This window comes from Phalacrocorax carbo, chromosome 16 (genome assembly GCF_963921805.1).
Source record: "Phalacrocorax carbo chromosome 16, bPhaCar2.1, whole genome shotgun sequence".
In the NCBI taxonomy this organism is placed as follows: Eukaryota; Metazoa; Chordata; class Aves; order Suliformes; family Phalacrocoracidae; genus Phalacrocorax; species Phalacrocorax carbo.
In genome coordinates this window covers 6,747,850-6,771,661 of record NC_087528.1, presented here as the reverse complement: position 1 = coordinate 6,771,661, position 23,812 = coordinate 6,747,850, and the positions used below count along the sequence as shown (strand labels likewise).

The 23,812-nt window shown below is 55.7% G+C and overlaps 2 protein-coding genes across 5 annotated transcripts in view; one reads left to right on the top strand and one right to left on the bottom strand.

Annotated features, from left to right (window-relative positions):
- The window catches only part of ARSG (arylsulfatase G), a 40,976-nt gene that overhangs the window by 13,080 nt on the left and 4,084 nt on the right, over positions 1-23,812 (bottom strand). The window contains exons 1-8 of one of the 3 annotated variants that reach the window (XM_064467114.1): positions 15,623-15,709; positions 6,833-7,619; positions 6,327-6,514; positions 5,393-5,440; positions 5,202-5,313; positions 4,728-4,865; positions 1,608-1,801; positions 872-952 (exon numbers count right to left, since the gene is read on the bottom strand). In XM_064467114.1, coding sequence (XP_064323184.1) covers positions 872-952; positions 1,608-1,801; positions 4,728-4,865; positions 5,202-5,313; positions 5,393-5,440; positions 6,327-6,514; positions 6,833-7,041 — 970 coding nt within the window. In that variant the 5' untranslated portion in view covers positions 7,042-7,619; positions 15,623-15,709. Of the gene's footprint in view, positions 1-871; positions 953-1,607; positions 1,802-4,727; positions 4,866-5,201; positions 5,314-5,392; positions 5,441-6,326; positions 6,515-6,832; positions 7,620-10,424; positions 10,592-15,622; positions 15,710-23,812 lie in introns of those variants that run through there. The other 2 variants (XM_064467115.1, XM_064467113.1) reach the window with 2 other exon arrangements.
- On the top strand, positions 14,477-23,730 carry SLC16A6 (solute carrier family 16 member 6). Of its 2 annotated transcripts, none has more exons than XM_064467116.1 (6): positions 14,477-14,764; positions 16,803-17,045; positions 17,678-17,821; positions 18,568-18,696; positions 19,690-20,511; positions 21,127-23,730. In XM_064467116.1, the coding sequence occupies exons 2-6, from the start codon at positions 16,811-16,813 to the stop codon at positions 21,366-21,368; spliced, it is 1,572 nt and encodes a 523-aa protein (XP_064323186.1). In that variant the 5' UTR covers positions 14,477-14,764; positions 16,803-16,810; the 3' UTR covers positions 21,369-23,730. The 2 variants fall into 2 exon arrangements, with proteins under 2 accessions (XP_064323186.1, XP_064323187.1); XM_064467117.1 differs by lacking the exon at positions 14,477-14,764 and adding an exon at positions 15,662-15,800.

The window sequence follows — 23,812 nt, the reverse complement described above, 5'->3', positions numbered from 1 at the left end:
TGCTCCAGCTTGTGACTGTCGGTTGCTTAAGAGCAACCCAGGTCGTCAGCAGGGTTTGTTTACTAAAAAAAAAAACAACAAATTAAGGTTACGATTTCATCCCGGGGCCAGCTGAAGGAAGGGCTCTGGGAATGGGAAACCGAGCCAGCCCAGCGGCAGATTTGCCCAGGGAAGCGGCCATGGTTGCATCGCCTGGGTGTCAGGAAGCGGAGGAGGAAAGAGGCGCTGCCGCCCGCGGCCCCTCCACCGCCGCTCCCTCCCCGCTGACCCAAGCAAAGAGGGGAACCGAGCCCGGCGCGCGTTTACACTGCGTAATACAAGCAGAAGTGGGAAATGCCTGACTCATGCATGCTTCTGGCCGCTCCGGCTGAAATAAACCCACCAAGCAGATGGCTTGGCCGGAAAAGGAGGAAAGGCAGAAAAAAAAAAAAACAAAACCCCAACAAACAACAAAACGGTGGAGAGAAAGAAAAGCAAAGCCCCACAGCGCTGGGAAGGCTGCCGGGCACTCCCCTCCGGGGGGATGGGGCTGGGGACTGCAAGACCCTGCTGGAGCCGATGGCCCTGGTGCTTGGGTGGTGAGAGCATCCCACCTCCAAAACCAGCAGCCACTCACCTCAAGCTCTGGGGTAACAGACACCGGGGGGGCCCCAGCTCCCCCCAGCAGCGGTTTTAGGGGAAAACTTGACTGCTTGAAAGTAAAAACTTATTCTGGGGTGACTTCAAAGCAACTCAGCCCAGGGCAGCGGCCAGCAGAAAGGCTGGGGGTGAAATGCTCCCCGTGTTCCCCTTGATGGGCAATGAAGGGCTTTGTGGAGCAGCCCCCCCTGCACTCGAGGGAACAGGGAGACCCCCCCCACTGCCAGGTTACCTCGCAGCCTCTGCCAGGCCCCCACGAAGGGCCCCAGGCGCCCCGCCAGCTCGCACTTCTGTGCCCAGGGGCCATTGTCACCTGCCAGAGAAAGAAACATCCCCATGAGCAACACCAGGACCAGGGTGCACTTCTGCAATGGGGGGCGAGCAAGGAAAGCGACCCCCTCCATCCCTCCTTCCCATCCCTGTGATGCTTTCCCACATTAGCAAGAGCAGCGGGTTTATTTATTTTTATTTCTAAAAGTTTATTTTCAAGGGCCGGGGCTGCTCAAGTCCCTGGTGAGGGGCCGGAGCAGAGCTGGGGCACAGGGCGGGGATGGCTGCCACCAGCTCTGGGCGTTAATGAGCAGCGGAGCAGTTCCTGTCGTCAGGAGCAAGACATCCTCATTAGGAAGGCTGCTCAGCAAGAGCGGATTTGGGCTTCTTAATGAATGAGGATTTGCAGTATAATTAGGCACGGCCCTGCCAGTTCAGCACTCCGGCCAAAGGGGGGTGGTGGGGTGGGCACCCAGCTGAGAGGCTGCAGCAGCCTGGGACCCCAGTCCCCGTGATGTGACAGCCCTGGGCACATCAGGCTGTGCCTGCTGATCGCTCCCCATCCACAGAGCAGCTGGGAGCATCGAGGGCAGGGGACAGACAGGCCCTGCCCCCTGCCACCCACCCACACCCCGGGCTGGTGCCGGTGCAGCCGCTGGCATCGCCCCCAGCCACCGCAGCCGCTTTTCCTGCTGTACCTGCGAACCAAAGGAGCGTGTTGCCCTTTCCGTGGCTGTCGGCGACCCGCTTTATCTGTCCCACCAGGGCATCCATCTCGCTCAGGGAGGCTCCGTAGATGCCCCTGCTCAAGGTTGGGGGCAGTGGGGGCACCTCCAGCGGGACGTGCATGTGGGCCAGCGCCAGGTAGAGGAAGAAGGGGCGTCCGCTCTCTCTGTGCAGGGAAGAGGGGGAGAGCGTTCAGCCAGGTCGGGGAAGGGGAAGGCGGCAGCAGGAGGTCACTGTGGCAGTGGCACTGCTTAGCCAGGGGACACAGAACAGTGGCCCTTCCTTCTGGGAGCCCTGCAGCCAACCCTGCCTCTGCCGCAGCTCCCGGGGGGAAAAATACCCTGTGTGCATCGGCTGGCTGCAAACCCTCCGGGCACTCGCTCCCCTTGCAGGGGGCATGCTTGGTCCAGCATGCCCCACTTCTCCCCTGCTCCTGCTTAAACCTCTCCCTGTTGTCCACTGTCCTCCCATTTCAGACAGGCTCGGCCCTTTCTCCATCTCCAACGGCGTGCCAGCCGCCAGCCAAATGCCCTGCGTCGGCGCACCCCTGGCACACTCCCGCCTCCATCCCCTCTCTCACGGGGCCCATTCTGGCCCTTTCTCCCGCTCCCCAGCCAGCACTCAGCCTCCACCAGTGATTTGAGCAGAGGATGAGCAGCAGAAGGACACCCACGCTGACCCTGAGCACGGCCTCGGTGCTGCCGAGCAGCCCAGGACAAGGAGCGCGGCACGTTCGTTCGCCGCGCGCTGCCCCACTGCCTGTTTGCTTTTAAATCATCAGAGGACACGTCCTGTTTTCTTGTTTACAGCTATATTTATCTCCTCCAACGAGGCCCGCTCTTCCTCAGGGACCTCGGAGGGGAAGGGTGGGATGGCGAGCAGCGGGGAGGGGCCGGATCCCAGGGACGTGCCCCAGCCCGCGCACGCACCTGGCCCCGGCTGCCCCATCACTGCCTCCCGAAAGCTGTCAGGGCCCCTCCGACGTGCGTTTTGGCACTTCCTTCCTTTACTCGTCACCCACCTGGGGATGGAAAATGAGTAAATCCTATCCCGCCTGGAGCTGCCGCATCCTTTCCCAGCAGCACTGGAGCCCCGTAAAGGGCTGTGTCCCCCGGCACCCTGCCCAGCCCCTGCAAAACACCGGCGGTCAGGGGGTGCCGATGTGCCCCTTACAAACCGCCACTGTAAAAGGCTACACAGCACCTCTCCCCTTGGGGTGCCAGAGACCCTGGAGCAGGGAAAGCTGCTTTCCCCAGCTCGCATCCCACCAGGGAGCACCAGGTGGACTCCAGCATCCAGACGGACTCATGATCACGGTGTTCCTGTTTGCTTTTCACATCGACATTTCAGAATTCTCCTGAATATTGAGCAAACATTTAATCAATAACTTAAGACAAACGTCCCTGACTTTTGCTCCCATGTTCACCATGCTCTAAGTGTCCTGAGCAGAGCCAAGTCTCACTGCCATGAATTGCTCAACCTTGACACAACTGGTTAAAAAAACACTGAGATGACAGATCCGGTGTTCTTTTGTTGCCCCATAATGAATGACTCAGGCAGAGGAAAACTGGAATAAGCCATCAAAGAGGAGGAGAGAAAAGGCAGGCACCTGCTTAATCCTGTTCTCCATGAACACAGATAACCCCAAAATACTATCGGGAGTTTAAAGGGTTTTCCTGTTAACCCGGAGCTCACCCGTTTGGTCTCTCAGCCTTGCAGCCGGAGGGGTGGGGGTCTGCGCGGGAGGAGGGACCGCTGCTGCCCGGCAGCCCGGGGCTCAGCTACTCTCCAGCCCCGTTACAGGCACGCATCCTGACCTCGCAGCCAGGCCACGCTGCGGCCGATTCTTGGTACCCAAAGGGGAGAGGTATCATGCTATAGGCATTGTGCAAGCAAAATGGTACCCAGGCTGAAAGGGAACCATTTCCCAGCAGGCTGCTCCCTGCCCAGCCCTTTGTTTGCCCCCGTTATACAAACAGGCCTGCAGGACCCCCCCCACCGTGGCCCTTCCCCAGGTCTGTGTTATCCCCGCAAGCAGGCACAGGATGGGCTCTGACACGGCTGCCCGGCATCGCTTCCCCTCCTCGCTCTGCAGGGAGGCATTTTGCAAAGTCACAGCTCATAATCCGCAGATAATAGGGATTAAAATTACACAACCCATCAGCAGGGCTTTGGGGTCGTTGTCTCAGAGGAGCCGCTTTGTTCCTTGGGGAAGAGCATGCCTGGGCTCCTCGTGTCCCCATGCGGCTGGGGAAGGCAGACCCCAAAGGCCAGGGATCTCGGAGTGCTTTCTTCTCAAAATGGATTAAATCCCACATACAGGGTGGATTTAAATACCTCTGGGTGCTGTTCTGGTCCCACCACCAGATCTGCCATGGGCACCCATCCAGCGCCAGCTCCCACGCCCCCGCCAGCATCTCCCACTCACAGAGGCACCACCACTGCCCGGCAGAGCCACCCTGCTGCCACCTCGGCCTGTGCCACCGCAGAGATGGAGGGACGGAAGACGGGGATGGCAGCATTTCCCTCCCTCCCATCCCTGCTAGCCGGGATCTCACTGCACATTACCCCCGGGAAGGAGGCACAGCCCAACTCAAAGGCTTTGACCTTCCTTGGTGGCTTTAAACACACACAGTCCCTTTAGAGGAGACACACCACAAGGCTTCCAGTGTGAGCCCAGCAGAACACTGGTGACCGCCTCAGTGGCTTCCCCCTCCTGCAGCAGGCTGGGAAACCAAGCCACAGAGACCCCAGATCCGCTCCCCAAGAACTGCGGCGCAACACATGTCCGCCCTGGCACCACACCAACGCCAGCCTCCCCAGGCACATGCTGGGCTCCCAGCTGGAGCTGCTCGGCTTTGTCTGCCCTGCAGCATCTGCCGTGGGATGCGCACGGCCTGAGCCACGCAGGCCCAGATCCAGCTCTGACACATGGCAGAGCTCAAGGGAAAAGGAGCTGTGGTGGGAAGCAGCCATGAAACCCCTCAGGCTCTGCAGCCCAGGGCAAGCAGCCCTGGGGACACCCCGCAGCATGAGCAGAAGACGCTTGCAGTGACAGCTCTCTCGGTGAAGGGTACAGGGTGGCATCTCACCTCGCCCGCTGGATGAAGCGCTCTGCCTCCTCCGCGTAGCGCCCCGCCAGGCTGCTGAGGTTGGCAGGCTGTTGGACAATGGTGACATTCTCGAAGAGAGGAAGGGCCACCTCCGTGTAACAGTCCTTTCTTGCCACCCTGCCGAGAAGAAGCCACCCCATGCTTGTCACTGGAGAGGGGACCGGTGTGGCAGCAGGCACAGAGCCTGGCTGTTCTCCTGGCTTAGCAGAAAGGTGCAGCCGAGGAGGGAAGTGGAAAGAGGACGATGCCAATGTCCCCATAGCACAGGGTGCTTGGGGACCAACCCACCTCCCAGACCTGTGCCCTGCTGTGGGGTGCACAAGGGGAAAAAACAGGTGCACGGAGCATAAGTGGAGGTGACCACAGCAAAGGGCAGCTCTTGGGGCTGGGGACGCCAGTGCAAATACCAACCTCCCAGTGCCAGCACTTGAACCCCCCCGCACACCCCCATACCTGGCAGCCGCGCCGTGCCGCGGGCAGGGAGGGCAGGGCGGCACGTTGTATCCGGGGGTGTCCGTGCAGCCCATGTCGTGGCTGTAGGGGATCCCGAAGTAATAGTCGAAGCCTGAGGGGCAAGCGAGGGTGTTGGTGGGAACAAGGCAGCCGTGGGATGCTCGGCTCGTCCCCGCCGGTGCAGCCCTTACCGCGGAAGCTGGGGTGATGGTGGCCGTGGTGTCCCAGGTGCCACTTGCCTGTGCGGAAGCCACAGAACATCATTTCAGAGGTTAATGCAGCTACGGTCGCTGTCAGCCGTCACCGATGAGGCACCTGCAGTGCTGGGGGCTTTAATCTAGCAAAAAGAAAGGCTACTTTTTTGTGCTGGCCACATCTCCAGAATTACTTTTTTTTGCAGAAACTTAGAAAAAATGATAGGGTATCTTGTGTCTGTGCAAATCGACCGTCTCCAGCCTTAAAAGGCTCTTTCGTGCATTTGTGTTAAGAGGAGATGATTTTCTAACCCCTCCCGAACAACCAGCTTCATCCTCTGACCTCTGGCATATGCCTGCTCCCACCAAATGCGTAGATCTGAGAGGGAGAACTGCAAAATCTAAGGGGGAAAGGAGAAACCAAGGGCTTTTCTGCAAGCGGCAGGAGCTGAAGGTGCAAAGGGCTCGCTACCAGCTGGGGCTTGCGCAGGCAGGGGGACCCACGGTGACGGGAGGATGCCCAAAGCCACGGGGCCAGGGGCGCCAACCATGCTGGCGCTGTGCCGCCAGCGGCATCAGTGGCATCACGCTGGTGTGGGATGTGGGAGGGCAGAGCTGCTGTGAGCAGTCATGTTTGCTACGGAAAACGCAGCATATTTCTTGTTAGGTGAAGCAACTGGAGCTTAGATGGAGAACTGGAGAAGGCCTGAATTTCAGGCAATATCATATGTTTGAAAATGAAGATTTTAAGCTTGGGATTTCAAAATCCAAGGGGCAAGTGCAAAATCTATCCCATGTGATCTTTCAGATTTTCCTTTAATTGCCAGCGTTTCGCCTAACTACCTCCTCCGGAGGGTCGGACATGGGCACTGCCGTCTCCCCCCACTGCCATCTCCCCACCCCAGATGCCCCTCGGTACGGCGGGCGTTACCTATAGCCCCAGTGCTGTACCCAGCCCCGTGCAGGACCTCGGCCAGGGTGGTCTCGTTCAGAGGGAGGCCGCCGACCGACGTGACGGCGAAGTTGTGGGTCACCCCGTTGCGCACGCCGAGACGCCCTGTGAGCAGAGAGGCGCGGGACGGCGAGCAAGTGGAGGCAGCTGAGTGGAAATCCACAAATCTAGAAAATGAAAGGACCCTTCACTCACAAGCCCCTGCGTGGTCTAACACCGCCCCATCCCTCCCTCCTCCCCTACATTTGTCCCCTTCTGCCCTGGGGATGAGGGTCTGGAACAGGGGCTGAAGCTCACAGGTCCCAGAGGGGATGGATGGACCTGCACCCCATGGTATCAGGCTCTGGCTGCCCCCCACACGCACCCAAACCACATTAGTGAAACCCCCTTCACCTGCCAGTTGTCACAGGAGGAAACCCCCTTTGCTGTGGGGCAGAGTAACTTGGGATGCTTGCAGAGGGCCAGGGAGGGGGGACAAACATTACCTCATCCCTTCGGCTGCCAACTCGTCCAAATGCGGGGTCTCCTTCGTCTCTGCCCAGTTGGCCCCCAGATCCCCCCAGCCCACATCATCTGCCAGGATGACAATGAAGTTGGGCTGCCCGTACGCTGCTCGGGGAGCCGAGAGCCCCACCAGCGCCACGGCGAGCAGCAGCACCGCCCATGGGGAGGGGGTGCCCATGGTGCCACACATCGCCTCCCACCCACACCGGGGCACCGGTGGCTTTGCCTTCCCCAGACTCCCTCTGCTGCGTCCCCACGGGTGCAGTTGGGCTCTCCACAGGCCCTTGCAGCGATGCAAACGTCCCCTCCTCAGCTGCTCCCGTGAGGCCGGGCCAGGGGCCAGCAGGTCCGGGATTGCTCCCTTGGCTACTGACTGAGCTGCAACGTCTCCGTCTTTCACACCCAGGCACTGCTGATATTCCTGAAATCGGTGCCAGCAAAGGTGTTATTCTTAGAAGTCAAAAACACCCTTTGAAGTCACTGTCACCCTATTTTTAACTTTCCTTCCTTCCTGGTAAATATCTAATTAGACACCAAACCAAAGCAGTATTTTTCCCTCCAGAAGTGTGCTCGATCTGCAGCAGCGGCTCCTCTCCCCTCACTGCAGCTGGGGGGATGTTCGTGTCCGACAAATGGCTCTTCCCCTGCAGACCACGCTCCTCAGCTCGTCAAAGTGCTTGCCGCCCTCACTTCAGGCAGATGAATAACTGCCGTGGCTCTGCCAGCAACTGTCGGTCTGTCCTTCACCTTGCACAGCTACAGCATCCCCTGTGCAAGAGAAACAAGACACAATCAGGACCTGCTGGAGCCCTCCTGCACCCCTGCCCGGAGCAGAACGGCTTATCCAGACGCCAAGACTTTGCCTCTGAAGTTGTATTTTTTTCTGCCTGGCTCACGACGGCTCAACGGGGCAGGACTGGAAACAAGCGCCCCTTTCCCACATCCATCGCTTGGGCTGGGACGGCTTCCCGCAGTGCTGTCATCCCTGGGGAGCAGCGCTGCTCCCTCCCTCCAGGGCACTGTAGGGTGCACAGCACTTGGGGAGTGGGGGGAATGTGCAGGCCCTTCCCTTCATTTGCAAAAATTGAGAAGTTTCTAAAGCTCATTCTTTAAATTTAGTACTGTTCATGCTGCCCCGCTGCTGCCGGTGGGCCAGAGCAGCACAGCCCGTGCGGGCAGCAGCCCCGCTGCCAGCCATCGGGCACCAGGAGGGAGCTGCTCCTGGAGGTAAGAATGCAGGAATTCAGGCAAACCCAGAAGGCAATAAGCCCCAGAAATACCCGGGCTTACAGGATTAAGCACATAGGTTGCTTAGGGCTGGATTTGGCCTCCAGTGGTGGAGAAGGACAAACACTCAAAGACCGATGGCAGAGATGAAGCTGTGAAACACAGCATTTTCAGCACAAAGTTATGGTCAAAGGGAGATGAAGCTGCAGACATTTGCCAAAGCCCTGCCGAGCCCTCGGCACCGGCCGTGGGGATGGTGTGGGGACCTGTGCCTGCGTGGGGATGGCCAGGACCCAGTGGGACCCAGCCGGGACCAGCGCTGTGGCAGATGTCCCTAGTTGGCACCAGCAGCCTTGGCGGAGGAGCACACCACAGAGGATGCAGCTCCCATGGGATGGTCAACACAGCCAAGCAGGACAGCATCCACAAAGACAAACCAGGAGGGTGAGCAGAGAAGGGAATATTGGAAAACAAAAGAGAAAGTAACAGGAGGCAGGAGAGGGAATACAATGAGCCCCATCTGTAGGCCAAGAGATTTGCAGCTGGCAAAGCAAATTATTCCCAGTTTTTGCTGTTCACATCTTAAAAGCTTTGGGCTGTCGCTCTGATCAGCAGCTTCAGGACTGTCGGCGTAGCACTGCAGCGATCAGGGATGTGACTCCATTCATAATTCATAGCCCAGAGCATCAATTTAAAAACTTCCTACCAAGGGCCTCGAAGCTGTCGGTATGTGAATTAATGGGGTGGGATGTGGTGGGTCAGTGGGCTCAGCTGCGGGAGAGGGCTGAGCCACGGGAGAGGCTGCATAGCCCTGCCCGAACAAAGAGCAAATGAGCCTGGCTCCTGTTCTACAAACCTAACTGCAAACCCACAGCTCATCCCTCATGCCCTGAACTGCCAAACAGCAAGAAGAATCGAGATTAGGTATGTGGACATGTTTGACAGTGCCTAAATTGCTTAATTTTCCCATTAAAATTTCCCTTTGCAATTTCTTTGGAAAGTCCTTGGGGTTTCTTTGGGGAAGGGAGCTTGAAAGGAGCTTGAAAGGAGCAGCCCTGCTTTGTTCCAACACCACCACGAAGGGGCTGAGCCCGGTTGGACTGAGGAAAGCATGGAATGGAGCCACCAGCTTCATAGGAACAGGATGGATTAAGCCAGGCATGGCCCAGGGTGACCTCAGCCCCATCTCAGCCCTCTGGCCAGGGCTCTCCGCAGGGTATGAAGCAGGAAATCGCCCAGCACTGGAATTGATTTTAAGGGAAAAATAAAGTGACAAAGTTCAGCTGATGGTTACCCACGTAACCATCCCAGCTGAGCTGTGTCTAAAGTGGGAGGTGCTCACCCTTTCCAGGAAGCCACACCACATAACCCTACCCTCCGGCACCTTTGCCGGCATCCAGCAGCTCCCAAGCCCCTTCGCCAGGCTGAGTGGGGTCCCCACGCCAAGCCCCAGCCTCTCCGAGCATCCTCCATGCAGCACCATGCTGGACCCCATCCCGTCCCCAGGGGTGGCCCTGCACCACGCAGTGTGCACCAGGGACCCCTGTCAGCACCTGCAGCCTCTCAGAAAAACTGAGCAAAACCCAAGAGAGCCGAACCCACACTCACCCACAAACCTCTGTCCTTCCCATTTACTTTGGGGAGGGATGCCAGGATGACATGGCTAACAAAAACAATCAAAACCATTTTCAAAGGACACTCTCGTCTCTCTAAATTACAGGGGAAAGTCATCCAGGGCAGAAATTTATGCATTAGTGTCAGAGGAAACTTCTTGATCTCTGATGCTCAGAGGCCATTTGAGGGAGAGGTGGAACACGGCCCATGGAAGGTGGGACGCACCGGCGCGGCTCCTTGCCATGCTCCTGCAGAACCATCCTCATCCACAGCAGGTCCAAACCCCGGCAGAGCATGAAGCCGCCCCTTGGCATCAACTCCAGCCTGCTCTCCTCCGAGCTCCTTGGCAGAGGTGCCTCTCCGGCCCTTTTCATCTCAAATTCCCGGGCGAGTCTGGGCTCTGCCCCTGCAACACACTGTGCACATCCTCCAGCGGTGCCAGGGCTGTCGCGAGGAGCCTCCCTGGGGCGAACCCTGGTCCCCACTCACCACCGCACCAGGACCTGTGCTTCAGCAGCATCTCTGTTCCTCTACAGCTTTGCTACAGTTGGACCCATAGAGAGCTGAAGGACTACCTTTTAGCTATTTTTGCAAAAAAAACAAGTGACTCATAAGAGATTGCCCCAGACCGACTACGGTGGGAACATGGCTGTTGCAGCACCTCACTTTGTGCCAAGCAGGAAACACGGACTGGTGGTTACAGCCCGATGAGCCACCTGGGCAGAAACACACCTGGGAACCAAGGCCTCTGGAGAACCAGCACCACGCTCCTCGCCGCGCCGCGCTGCGAGCACAGGCATTGCTTGGACCGGACGCTGTGTACCCGGGCTTCACAGCATGCACCTTGTACCAGGGAAGAATGAAACAAATGAAATAAAGTGCATTTTTGCAAGCCAGACGAGGCAGTTCACAAAAAGACGAGGGATAAGTCGAAACCAGATAAACCAGTTTAGAAAAGCCCCAAAGCCTCTCCAAAGAGGGCTGTTCAGGACACCCTGGGGCTGGCCCCAGGGCAGGGGAGATGCCTCCTCGGCTTGGGGATGCCACTGCTGGCTGTACCACCACTGAGCGGCCGCCCAGCGCTGGGAGTATCTGTCATGTATTTATTACACATTAACCAGAAGTTTACAAATCTTGGGGCCAGCACGATCATTTTCACATTTTTCACATTCTTTCACATTTTCACGCCTGCCTGGAGAGCAAAGCAGCAGCTGGAGCCCAGAAAAACCTGCCGGCCTTTGAAGCGTACCCGGCTGTGCCGGCTGCGCCAAGCCGTCCCCCTGCCAGCACCCAGGGCTTGCACCCTGCCTGGGGTGTCACAGCTCTGATCGCCGGCCCAAAGCCATGCCGGCGGCCCTGCTCTCCTGCAAAAAGCCCCAGCAGGCACCCCTGTCCTGGCTGCAAGGAGCAGGGAGATAAGGACACAGCAGGGGATGAGACATTCAAACCAGAGCAGGCACCCACTGCTATCCCAGGGCCCCCCCGGGGGCTGCCACCAGCACCCTTTGTGCCAGCAGGGGTCAGGGAAACTGAGGCAGACAAGCAAAAGCGATCGCTCGAGCTGTGTGCTGACCCCCCGGCTGCCAAGTGACGCAGGACGGGGAGTGACACAGCACGGGGACGTGCCCCCACTGCGTGGCTCATGGCACTGACCCCGACCCCACCGGGGGATGCCCAGCCACAGCCTGGAGGGGATGGATGGTGGCATATCCCAGCAGGGCCAGCCAGTCTTTCAGGGGGGAGAAAAAAATTCCTTGTTTTATTTCCGAACTAACCACCCATAGATTTTATTTCTGATTTGAGCACAGCAAAGGCAGCAGTTGCTTTTTGAGGGGTTTGTCCGTGGGGCAGAGAGTGCACGAGCTCTGCGTCTGCCCAGTTAGGCCTCCTCGGTCTCGACATGTTTACCAGCAAAGCTCCATTCCCGGTACAACTGTCCTGACAATGCTCTGAACAGAGTCAAGACTTTATTCCAGGAAAAGGTTTTCTGCTGGAATAGTTTATACTAGTTCCCTTAGCAGAATAAGCAGCACCGACAAAAACATACTTCTGCAGATTTACTAGGATTTCTGCCAGCTCCTGAGACAGGAGAATGTTTTTCACCCATCTAACTGCTAGGTCTTTCAGAGAAAACATTACACATGCCGAGCAGGGCTGGGCGAACCCCAGCAGAATAAATGAACTGGAAGTCCCTGACCCATCCGGCGGCAGAAAGCAGGGGCCCGCGCTCCCTTTCTGTTTGCAGCCCGCCCTGTTTTCCAGCTCCCGGCTGATTCATGCCTACTGACGGGACGCGTGCTCTCCTTCGCTATGGTTTGCAGAGCCTCAAACACCGGCCACGCACTCAGGCTGGGAGCAGTGCAGAAGTCACCAGGAAGACACAGAAGCACGTCCTGGTGCAAGCCGCTGGCGGGCATGGGACGAACCCACAACGGATGTGCTGGGGCAAAGCATCCCGGCAAGACATGGCCAGGCACCCTCCGAGGCAGGGCTGCAGCAGGGCAAATCCCCCCAAAGTGAGCGAACAACATGGGCGAGAAAGCATTGCAGAGCAGAGCTGCAAAGCCCTGGGCCGGGGAGGCTGCAGCCACCAGCGATCAGCCCCGTCCCTCCTATGGGGCCCCTCCAGCCCCCATCTCTCCCCAAAGCCTTATTGCACTTGGAAAGCCCAAAGGAAAGGAATGAGAAGGTGAAGCAGAGACAGATGCAAAGTACTGACAAGAAATACCAAGGAGTAAATCGCCTTTGTTTTTTCATGCCAAAGATATTTGCATTCTTATTTCTCCCCTGGAGGCACAAACCTCTTTTGTTGTCCCATAACCACTTGCACTGTCGCTGCCAGGAAGAATTACAGCTTGGGGAGGGCGACCCATTCTCAAGGAAAAGCTTGTGTAACGGGATATCGGCTCTTTGAGGCCAGACGAGGTGGTCACCCTTTATCTGCACCCGGGCAAGGCATAACCCCTCAGAGGAAGGGGTTTCCTGTAGGACAGGGCGACATGGGGCTCCCCACAGACACACGGGGTGCAGTCCCCATCGCTCCCCGCGGCCCAGCGCCTGGATTTGAGCTGGTTTAGGATGGGACTGCGAGGGGGGAAGCTGCCGAAACCTCCCTGTAAGGACAGGAGCATCAGTGGCTTGCTGGAGGCAGCAGCCATCGGACCAGCATTGCCATGAGAAATTAGCAGCAGCTTTCTCAAAGTTACTGAGCAAAAGCAGGATAATTTGCATGATTTGTTGGAAGTTTTCAGGGTTTTCTCCCTGCTGCCCACTACCCTTACCTGCGCCGCCTCTCTAGCAGCTCCCATTGTGACAAAAAATATACCCAACCAAGAACTCGGGCCAAATCAAACACAGCAGCCCTTGCTGACGGCTGAGGCACTGAAGGAACATTTCAACCTGGGTAGTTTTTCCAGGGGTACGAAGCAGAATTGCCAGGTTCTACTTTAACCCAGCGAACTGCCATGGGGTCCCTGGCCAGTGTGAGAGGGTGGGTGAGGAGGAGTCCGGCCACCGCCCCACTCCCAGACCTCTGCTATTCCCTGTGGGCAAAAATCACTCACCCATGAGCTCCGAGGAACGACACGAGGCTCTGAAACCTCCCCAGCAGCATCCGTCCGCTCCCAGCGCATCAAGGCCAGTGCCAGGACGCAGCGGCTGCAGTGGCATAGTGAGCTGCGAAACGCAGTGCTGTCAATTTTTTCCTCTTTTTTACTGATTTCAGGGAAATTTAGGGGAAACCCTGAAGCGCTCATCACTTTAGTTCCATCCCCCTTTCACAGGCAGTGCTGGGCATGGGAAAGATTCCTGTCCCGTGCTCTCTGTGACACACGTCTGACCCCCCGGCTCCCTTCCTTCCCCATCCGTGTAGGTGGTGAGTGGGTCTCACCTGCTTCCAGTTTGACTCACAAATCGCTACTTTTTAACATAAGGGAGATGTTTCCCCCTAAAAATGCAACACGCGCTGCCCACAATGCTGGAGCACAGAGGGGACGGGCACACGTTAGTGTCTTCAGAAATGGCGCACAGGGCTTCGGCGTGTGCTCGGCTCCGTCCCAGCTGCTCCCGTCCCGACCCCAGCGCCCCGCATGGCAAATGGGACGGTGGCCGCCTGCTCCACTGCGAGCCCGAACCCGGGATGCTCCCAGCACTGCACCCCGCTGCTGCGGGACGAGGCAGGAGGCAGGCGACCCGGATCCCGGCCACGCTGCCCAAAGGGCCTGAAGTCTGTGGGGATTATCTTGTGCTCACACCCCAACTTGCACCATCGCATCCCTTTCCCATGAGGGGATCGAGGCCTTTTGTGCAAACAAAGGGCTTCAAAACTTCAGCACCAAAGCGGAGCGGGCTCGCAGAGCGCCCACCATGGAAGGCGGGGGGCACACGGACACCCAAACCGGCTCCCGGTGCCGCTCACCGAGGGCAGCGCCGGCAGCACGGAGTAAGGCGGGGGCGATGCGGGGGCGACGCGGGGGCTCTCCCTCCTTTGCACCGGCAGAGTTTTTGCTGCTGCCGCCGCTCTACCCCCGCTCCTCCGCCCGGAGACCCCCGGGGCGCAGCGCCCCCCCCCCCCCCCTCCCGCAGCGCGGCCCCGGCCCCGGCCCGGCCGAACCGGCGGGGACCTGCCGCGCCCGGCCCCGCTCCCGGCCCGGCCCGGCCGCCCCCCGCGGGGCCCGCAGGCAGCCGGGGGGGCGCCCGGAGCGCTCCGGCAGGTGCCGGCCGGGGGTGCCGGGAGCGGGGCCGGCCCCGGGGAGGGGAGGGGGGCCGCGGTGCCCGCCGCCAGCACCGCCCCTCCGCCGCACACGCGGAGCCGGCGCCGCCGCTGGGGCGAGCCGGGCCCGGCGCGCACATGGCGCTGCGGAGCCGCCGGCGGAGACCGGCTCCAGCCGGTATATAAGGGCTGGGAGCGAGCGCAGAGCAGCCGCCGCCGCGGGCAGCGGGAGCAGCAGCGGCCGGAGGCCGGCGGGCAGCGGGGCCCCCTCCTCTCGCCGCCGCCCCGCCGAGGGTCTCCCGCCCGCCCTGCCCCGGCCATGGGCAGCCCCTAGCCCCGCCGCAGCACCCAGCGCCGCCCGGTGAGTGGGCTCCCGCCCGGGACTCCGGGGGAGGGGGGGGCTTTGTTTGGCTTTTTTTCTTTTAATTAAGATTAATTTTTTTTTATTTTTCCTGCCTTTTTTCTTTTTTTTTTTTTTAATTTTGCGTCCACGCGCACCCCTCCTCCCCTTTTCCGCATCCCTTTATTTTTAGCCGGCGGCCCCGGCGCCCGCCGAGGAGCCGGTGCGGCGGTGGCGATGCAGAAATCAGGTCTGAAATGTTCGGAAAGTGATGCAGGGGAGGGGGGGGGGGCACGCCGGGCCCCCGAGCTCTGGCTTTTTTTTTTTTTCTTTCTCTATTCGCAATCTATTTTTTAAATGTACATAACGTGCGCCAACGTTTGTGGGTTTTTTCTTTCTTCTCCCCCCGCTTCTAAATAGCGTGCTTTCTTCTAATCTAATCCCCCCCCATTCCTTGTGCAGTGACACAGGAATTCATCGCAGCCCCGGTGCCCCTCTCTCGAGGGGGCATCCAGGCACTTCCCACAAACTTTGGGCAGAGGCTCAACTCCCGCCTGGGCACACGGCGGTGGTCCTGCCTGCGCCCCCCGGCCGGCTGCAGCAGAGCCAGGACGGAGGCACCACCGGAGGGATGCTGGAGCCCACGCCTCGCTCCATCCCTTGGCAGAAAAGCCCCCAAGGGGTTTTCTTCAAGCCATACACCAGCCTTGACCCACCGTGCAGCGCTGCAGAGGGATCGGCGGGGTGCTGAGGCTCCCCTGCCCTGCTCAGGGGACCCCTTGGGTGGGCCCCTGCATCACCCACCCCGGCCAGGCTCCCGTGGGTCGCTCGCGGGTCCCTGGTGGGTGCCGGTGCCACCGGGAACGCGCACGCACTCGCCTGGTCCTCCGTGAGAAGTTCCCCAGTGGGATGGGGAAGCATTGCCGGAGCTGCTCGGGCTTCCTCTGCCGAGAAAGTCGTGCCGATGATCTGGAGTATAAAATGGAGGAGGGAAATGCCTGGTGGCTGCTGGGGACGGCAGCGTGGAGAGGAAACGTGCTGCCTGCAAGAGCCGCAGGTTCACACTGTGCCTGGGGCACCGTGGGTGTGGGGCTGGAGGCAGCCCACGGGATGGGGGGCCAGCAGCGCCCGGGGCAGCAGCCCACGGCCACCTCACGGTCCCCTCCCGGGGTGGCCGCTGGGAGCCAACGCCAGGGCTTGACCCCGGCACTGTCCCCCGCACAGGTGTGGCGGTGCTCGGCTTCGGTGAGGAGCCCTGCACAGGACAAAAACCGCCCCTGTGCATCCACAGCGCCCAGGTGATGCCGAGCAGGGCTGAAGAGATCCCCCTGTGCCCTATGGGCTAATCCCCTCCAGCCCCCCGGCAGCCCTTAGGGCTTCAGCTGCCTCCCACCCTGGGGGGTGGCGGTGACCCCGAAGGCTGCGGGGGACAGCACGGCGAGGCGGTGGCAGTGGGGGTGTCCCCACCCCCTGTTGCACTGTGGGCTTGGCAGCCCTGGAGCAGCCATTTTGGGGAGCGGGCAGGCTCCCGAGTGTCACCCTGAGTGGCAGCGGCCACTCGGTGGGGGTAGGACACTCCAGGGTGCAATGGTGGGTTGTATCATCGACTGACCCGGCAGCAAACGGGTGGCACCAAGGTGTCACTGGCCACCTCGGGCCAGGCAGGAGGGTGCGGCGGGGAGGACAGGGGCTCCTGGGGAGTTCTGCAGCTCCACCAGCCCGTGCTGGGTCCCATGGTGGATCTTTCACGAACTGCATTCATCCACCCCCACGCACTGAAATACAGATGACAGCTCCCGGGCGCTGGGTTTTGCTGATGAGAACAGCTCGCCTGGGTGCTGAGTAGAGAGTTTCTGGTCCTGGGCTTAAAGGGCACCAGCAGAATTAAGCCTGGTGGGGTGACCAAGGCAGAAACTTCAGCCCAACTCTTGCACTTAATCCCTCGGCAGCACAGGGACCGGCTAGTGGTGCCTTAGTGATGTTACAGCTCCTAGGCCATGCCTCTTTCAGCAAAATTCATCTTAAACTGATGCCTGGCTCTTTCTTCCCTCTTTTCCAGATTAAAAAATGACTGTCAAGGCTGTAAAAATGCCGTGCACCGCTCCAAATGTATATACTAAAGTGCCTGACGGAGGATGGGGTTGGACAATTGCTTTTGCTTTCTTCTTTGTGGAAGCTCTAACGTACGGCATTATAAAATCATTTGGTGTCTTCTTTAATGACCTGATGGAAAGCTTTGATGAAACCAACAGTAGGATATCCTGGATAATATCCATATGTGTGTTTGTACAGACCTTCACAGGTAAGAGTAAGAGGTGTTCAGCATGAGTGCAAGGGGTAGTTGTGCTGCTGACTCAGCGCATGAGAACCTGGTACCTGTGATTTTTTTTTTTGTGTCTCTAATGGCTTCATTATAAATAACAACCATGAAGCCCAGAGGCCGCATGCTCTTGAAATACCAAGAAATGTCTGTCTCAGCCTGGCAATCCCTCCGAGCCCTGTCTCTCATCCTTCTGCGTAGTACAGGGATGTGGTCCATGTCGCTGATCCTGGCCTGGCCACTTAGCTTATCAGCAAGGGGTGTAAAAAAAGAGTTTTGAAACCTAACTCTAGTGAAAAGGACTGGAAATAACTTGAGCATCACTGAAATCCACTGGTGTCTGTGGATGCTGCTGCAGATTTGTCCCAGGCTGCCATGCACCCATCTTAGTCTCTTCCGATGATTTTTAGCACATCCTAAATGCCGTGAGCTTTGCAGTGCTCCAGGGATGGCTCCAGGGTGATGCTCTGCTATGTGAGGCCAACTGGCAGGGGAGGAGGCATGTCACAGGGACCTGGGCAGGGGTACGAGAAGCACTGCTGAAGGAGATGGTAGCTGGTAAAGTTGTTGATTTGCGTGTTGACTGCTGCTCTCTTCCTCTCCCACCCATCCAGCTCCTCTGTCAACGGTCCTCAGCAATCGCTTCGGCCACCGCTTCGTGGTGATGGCTGGAGGGGTGCTGATCAGCACCGGCATGGTCACTGCCTCCTTCGCCCGCACTGTTGTGGACATGTATGTCACCATCGGCGTCATCTCTGGTGAGTCGTCCTATTCCTGTACCTGCCAAATGCTTTGCTCGCTCCTGCGGCTTCCCGCAAGCGCAGCTCTGGCCATGGTGGGTTTTATGCCCCACAACAGTGCGGTTGCTTGAGAAATGCTGCTGCCCCCTCTGAGCTGTGCTGCCCTTCCCCATAGAAGTGATGACCTGGGCTGAAGGCTTGGCTTTCTGCCCTGTGTCACCCTGGGGACACCTTGGGGCTTGGTCCTGCAGACCACGGTGCTAGTGCTGATTGCTTCTGATTGACTGGGATCACTGGGGACATGAAAGCTGTCCACGGGGTCAAATCCTCTAACCTCTCCCTTTATTTTTTTTTTTTTCCCTGATACTTTTCCCCCTCTCCAATCTGGCCTGGGTGTCCTGCTCACATCCACGGCCGGGAGCTTGCCTTGCTTAGGGGAGCAATTGCTATAGCCTCAAACTCATTAAGCAGAAGAGGTCCTCAAAATGGACCCTGCTGACTGTTGGGGAAAAGAAGGAATTATCTAGCAGGTTTGGGAGGTTGGGTCTCTTGTTTTCATTTTTCTTTTTTTCTCTTTTCCCCACTCCAATTTAAAAAAAATAACATTCTGGTTTCCCCAATGATTTTTTTCCAGGGTGACTTGCTGAGTTGGCCGAAATGATACTGTAATCTCGCCACTGGGAAAGCTGACTTAACGTGTTCTCTCATCGGTGTTTCCCTCTCCCTTACTTGTTGTTATGGCAATTTTTGGCATTTATTCACAGGCCTTGGATACTGCCTCTCTTTCCTCCCGACTGTCACCATTTTATCACAGTATTTTGACAAAAGACGTTCGCTGGTCACAGCAGTGGCATCTACAGGGGAATGTTTTGCTGTTTTCTCCTTTGCACCAGGTACAGTGCTTGAACGCTGTAAGATCATACGTGCATGCCTAAAGCACAGTGCTGCTCCAGTCCTTTTCCCAAGCAAATGCGAACTAAAGGCCACCAGTACGCGGGTGCTCGTGGACCTTCCCGTGAGCTGCTAAAGCCCACAGGTGGTTGCTCACATGCCTGTGGCACTCGTGCCCTGCAGGCAGGGTTACAAGTAATCCTAGAGACTGGTCTAATGATGCCCAAGCTCTCCCCAGCATCCCCTGCCAGAGCAGGACATGCCTCACTGATATGCAGCCCTCCGGGTTCCCTATATAGATCTAGCAGGCTAAAAATAAGACTGAGAGAAACTTCAGCTATTTAAAACATGCACAGTACACATAACCGCTCCTAAAGGTTAGCGGGCTTGTGCTTAGCACAGGCTGCTGAACTGCCCCAGCCTTCTGGGGACCTGTCCCCAGACAGCGTGTCCCTATCACTGCCTGTCCTCTGCAGTTCAGGTTGTCTTCTGCTGTGCATGCTTGCTTTTGGCCAATACCTATTGCACAGCAGCTTTGATTGCAAATGAAGGCTTGTAATTAAGCAGTGACACGCACCTCTGAGTAGAGCTAAGACTTCCTCTAGTAGCTGGTTTCAGGGTGGGGTCAGCTAAGAGAGGAAACTCGAATGTTGAGTTTGCTTTCATTCACTAAAAATAACACCACCTTCGTCCTCCTGCATCCCAAACTCGCTGGGACCTCAAAAGTGGCTACCTAGAGGATAGCTTCTTCTAGCTGATGTCAAATGCAACTTCTAGCTCTCATCTGCTGCAGCTGATGGGAGGAACGTGGGTGCCAGGCCCCTGGGTGACCCTGCGCAGGAGGGACCCCTGGTCAGCCTCTGCAAGAGCTGAGGTGCCTGGGACCCTCAAGTGATGAAGCTTCAGTTACTCCCCTAGCTATAAATTTGAATAGTGCCTTGGTGTGACTACAGGCTCTTCTAGTTATGCTTTCTTCTTCTGTCCTCTTCCCTCAGCAATTACTGCTTTGAAGGAGCAGATTGGCTGGAGATACAGCCTCCTTTCTGTTGGGGTGCTACAGCTAAGCATAGTCATCTGCGGATCGCTGCTGCGACCCATTATCATCAAAGAGCAAGAAGAAGTGAAAGCACAGCCTCCAGAAGAGCCCACGGAGACGAAGTACATGCTTGAAAACGAGCAAACACGCACCTCAATAGAGTCCATAGACTCAGGAGTAGAAATAACTACCTCACCCAGCAATGTGCCTGGAAACACCAAAGCAGAGCCGAAAAATGAAGAACCAAAGGAACATGTACAGATACTTGTTGAAAATAACAGCACCCTTCCAGAACCAAAAACCAAACTACTGGACTTTTCTGTGATGAGAGACTATAGCTTTATCTGTTATGCATTCTTTGGCCTGTTTGCTACCCTGGGCTTCTTTGCTCCCTCCCTCTACATCATTCCCCTGAGTCTCAGCCTTGGCATTGGGAAAGACCACTCGGCGTACATACTGTCTGCCATGGCAATCGCAGAGGTCTTTGGAAGAATTTCAGCTGGCTGGGTTCTCAACAAAAAGCCCATCCGCAAGATCTACATCGAACTCATCTGCGTTGTTCTGCTGTCTGTAGCGTTGTTTGCCTTCCCTTTTGCCTCCGAATTCTGGGGCTTGATGACATGTAGCATATTTTTTGGGTTCATGCTCGGAACGGTAGCGGGCACGCATATTCCCCTCCTGGCAGAAGATGACGTGGTTGGCATTGCAAAGATGTCTTCTGCAGCTGGAGTCTATGTCTTCATTCAAAGCTTAGCTGGGTTGGCCGGACCACCCCTTGCAGGTAACTCTTAAAACTTTCTTCTTTTGGTATGTTTGACAGCTGTTGGTTCTGATCTCTGTCCAGAAAGTGTTCTAGCAGCACTAATCATAGTACTATCCTAAAAGCCCTGCAACCAGTATTAGGAGGCTCTCGGAGCCAGAAGACTGCTGCAATGCAGCTCTGCAGAGTCCCATCGATGAGGCAGTCTCTACTGAGGAACCTCAGAGTGAAGGAAAATACTGCAGTGCTACCCTGATCCTGTTAGAAACCTAAAACTGGCATCACTTCAGGCTCTAGCAAATGGTAGAAACAAATAGCTTTCCCTGTGCATGTGTTGCTGCCATACACCGCAGAAAGGTGAAGTCTTTATCATAATAAATAGATGCCTGATGCATTTCAGGCTTAGCCTCCCTGTAGTGCCTGAAGGGTTCTGACTTGCCTGAAGATGACACTACATACCCCTGAACACAATGTTTTTACTTTTTTTAAGATAGCATCTGTTTGCTGTTGAGTATCTTTTGATTGCAAATAAAGTGATGCAGTGGTATGCGGATTAAAAATCCTATAGGAGGGATGGATGGGCAAGGAAGAGGGAGAGTCAGTGGTGGCTAACTGCTGTAAATGTGTTTTCCATAGGTGTCTTAGTGGATACGACACAGAACTACAGCTCAGCCTTCTACTCCTGTGCTGCTGGCATGGTCCTGGGTGCTGTGTTTCTGTCCTTGGTGAGACCGTGCAAGGCTGGGCTGTGCCACCGCCAGCAGCAGTGCGCAGAGGAGAGCGCGGCGGAGGTCGTACCAGACTTACCAGATGACTTTATTGAAATGGATATTGGAAAAGCAGAAAATTCAGGAAAAGGCTGTGACAGTGTGGCATAAAAAAGAAAAAACCTGTTCCGTCTCCATCTAATGTACTCAGCATAAGACTAGGGAAAATGTCAGCTCTGCTCCACGTTTTAAAAATACATTCTAAAGGGAATGTGAAATTTTAAATGTGAACACTTGCTACCAACAACTTTTTTTTTTTATTATTAGAACGAACTTTTTTAACCAACAATGGAAAGCTCCATAGAAAATACGGATAGCCACATAACTTCTGTTTAGCATGAAGATGTGATGCACACTCCCGCTTTCCTGATAACAAGCATAGGTAAAGGTTTGATCCCAGAAAAAACTGAGAACAACAGAGGCAGCTCAGCCTCCGACTGTCCTCACCCACCCCCTACTGCAAATTCCACACAGACAAGAAACCGAAGATATGAACTGGAGATGAGCATTTCATACACCACCAGTAGCCACCTGAATCTTCTTCTGGAAGAATATGGACTCATGTTTTAGATTTGAGGAGAAGACTAGGCTAGACAGCTGATTTAAACCATTGCTAGTGTTCTTCTAATTAACTTGAACGTCACAAATGCTGGGAAATCGGAGGCTCCGTGTGTCTTTATGGCCAGTTATTACTGCACATATTTTATAAGATAATTTTTCTTCTCCCAGTTGGTATCCTTAGAACTGTTTTGCTATTGATAGTCAGATCTGATGTACTGTTTCTAATTTAACTAGTATTTATTAATTTATTGTAAGATTGTTAAAGGAGGTTAGCTTAAGTAACGGGAGAGGAAAAATCATCTTTTGCATAATGGAAAACTGTCTTTACATCAACCTCTTCAATGCCTATCCTGTATTGCTAGCTTGTGAAATTGTTGGGAAACTTACTCTTACAGCATAGAGTGTAGCTGTTTTTAATAGGTAGGTCTTGGGTAACCCAGTGGAGAAAAGGAGGAGAGAGAGAAAGAGAGGAAAAAAAAAAAAACCAACCAAACAAAACCCCACAACCCTATCCAGCATCTCTTTCCCTAAGGCCTCAGCTGGTGCCAATGGTCCTAGCTCTGCTGCTGTAACCACAGGGAGGATCTGGCCCAGTATGTCTTAATGTACCCGCAACCTTCACTTACAGGTGCACAAGGAAATCTTTGCCGCAACACCGAATGACTGTGGAAACCCCCACGTTCCCCAGCCCCTTGCAGTCTGCTCCCCGCATCTGCCAGCCCCGTGGGCATGGGGCGGCTGGTCTGAGCCGTTCACCCTTCCTGGCTCTCCCTGCTCCCCCAAAGTCAGCAAGAGGCTTTTTTTTTGCTGCTGACTTCAGTGAGAAATGAACTGGAGCCTGTGCACATTGAAAGCGTGAAGGGACTGATAAGAGACAATGTACTAGCTGTTCGTTTAGTCTTAATGGGAGAGATTCCTACTCACGGTGACACAAGCTTGCTCACCCCACCTATATGCATCTTAACGCCTCTAGGCAACTCAGGGGGACAAATAAAATGAGTCTGTCGTGGTTTTGGAAAAAAACCAAATCAACATGTCTGTGTATGTAAGTGGAAGTGGCATCATACGTTACCTGCTCCACTGACCTGTCTGTATTTTACCAGCCATAGAAATGTGGGACAATCTGTAAAAAACAAACAAAAAAACCCGAAAGCCCCCACCACCCCATAACCCTCCTTTTGGGTAGGTGCTTGATTTGTTTTTTTCTGTCTTAGATGTCCAAAAGAAAAGAAACAGGCACTCTTGCAACCAAGTGGCTAGAGCAATTCATCCTCACTGCCTGAGACCTGCGGTCTCGTGTCCTTCCTCTGCCTCAGCACTTTATCATGGCCAGCAGAACCTCGCTGTATTGCACCCAGGACTGGAAGACCCCTTACAGAGAACTACAGTTTTGTGAATCAGTGAGTAGATGAACAAATAACAATGTTGCATTAAGATGTACTTTTTATTTATTGTTAATTTATGATACTTCAAGCATTTTGGTAAATGTTCTGTAGACTATAATTGTAAGATTATTGAAGTCTTTGTGATATGAGACCTCACTACAGCACTTTGCTATTACAACTCTGCTTGGAAGTGGAATAAGGCCTCCAGGTTTTGTGTGTGTGGAAGCTCCCTGTTCTGCAGATTTGCGAGGTTCTACTGTAATTTAATTTTTTTTTTTTACAACAATGTCCAATACAGATCAAATAACATGTTTGTCACTGACCTCACAGTACATTTCTGTTCCTGTTTGTGTCGTGGCACGAGCAGGGGGGAGCGAGTGAGTATGTGTGTGTGCGGGCACAGAAGACCCAGAAGCAGGCTTTAATGCGTTCAAAGCAGGATTTACTGATTTGTTTGTAACGTACCTAGTGGACTCTGGAAATACTCTAAAACACTGAGTTTTGCAATAAACTTTCTTTTTTTTTTCCCCTTTTCTTTTTTCTTTATTAAAAAAAAGAGTAAACTTTCCTCCTCTCCCTCCCTAGGACAGGGCTGGGTCATCCTTGCCC

Excerpts from the sequence above, each read along its gene's own strand:
- SLC16A6 (XM_064467116.1), top strand. The coding sequence starts at position 16,811 with ATGACTGTCAAGGCTGTAAAAATGCCGTGCACCGCTCCAAATGTATAT. Across the intron at positions 17,822-18,567 it reads CACCATCGGCGTCATCTCTG|GCCTTGGATACTGCCTCTCT; the intron begins GTGAGTCGTCCT and ends ATTTATTCACAG. Across the intron at positions 20,512-21,126 it reads GGCCGGACCACCCCTTGCAG|GTGTCTTAGTGGATACGACA; the intron begins GTAACTCTTAAA and ends TGTTTTCCATAG.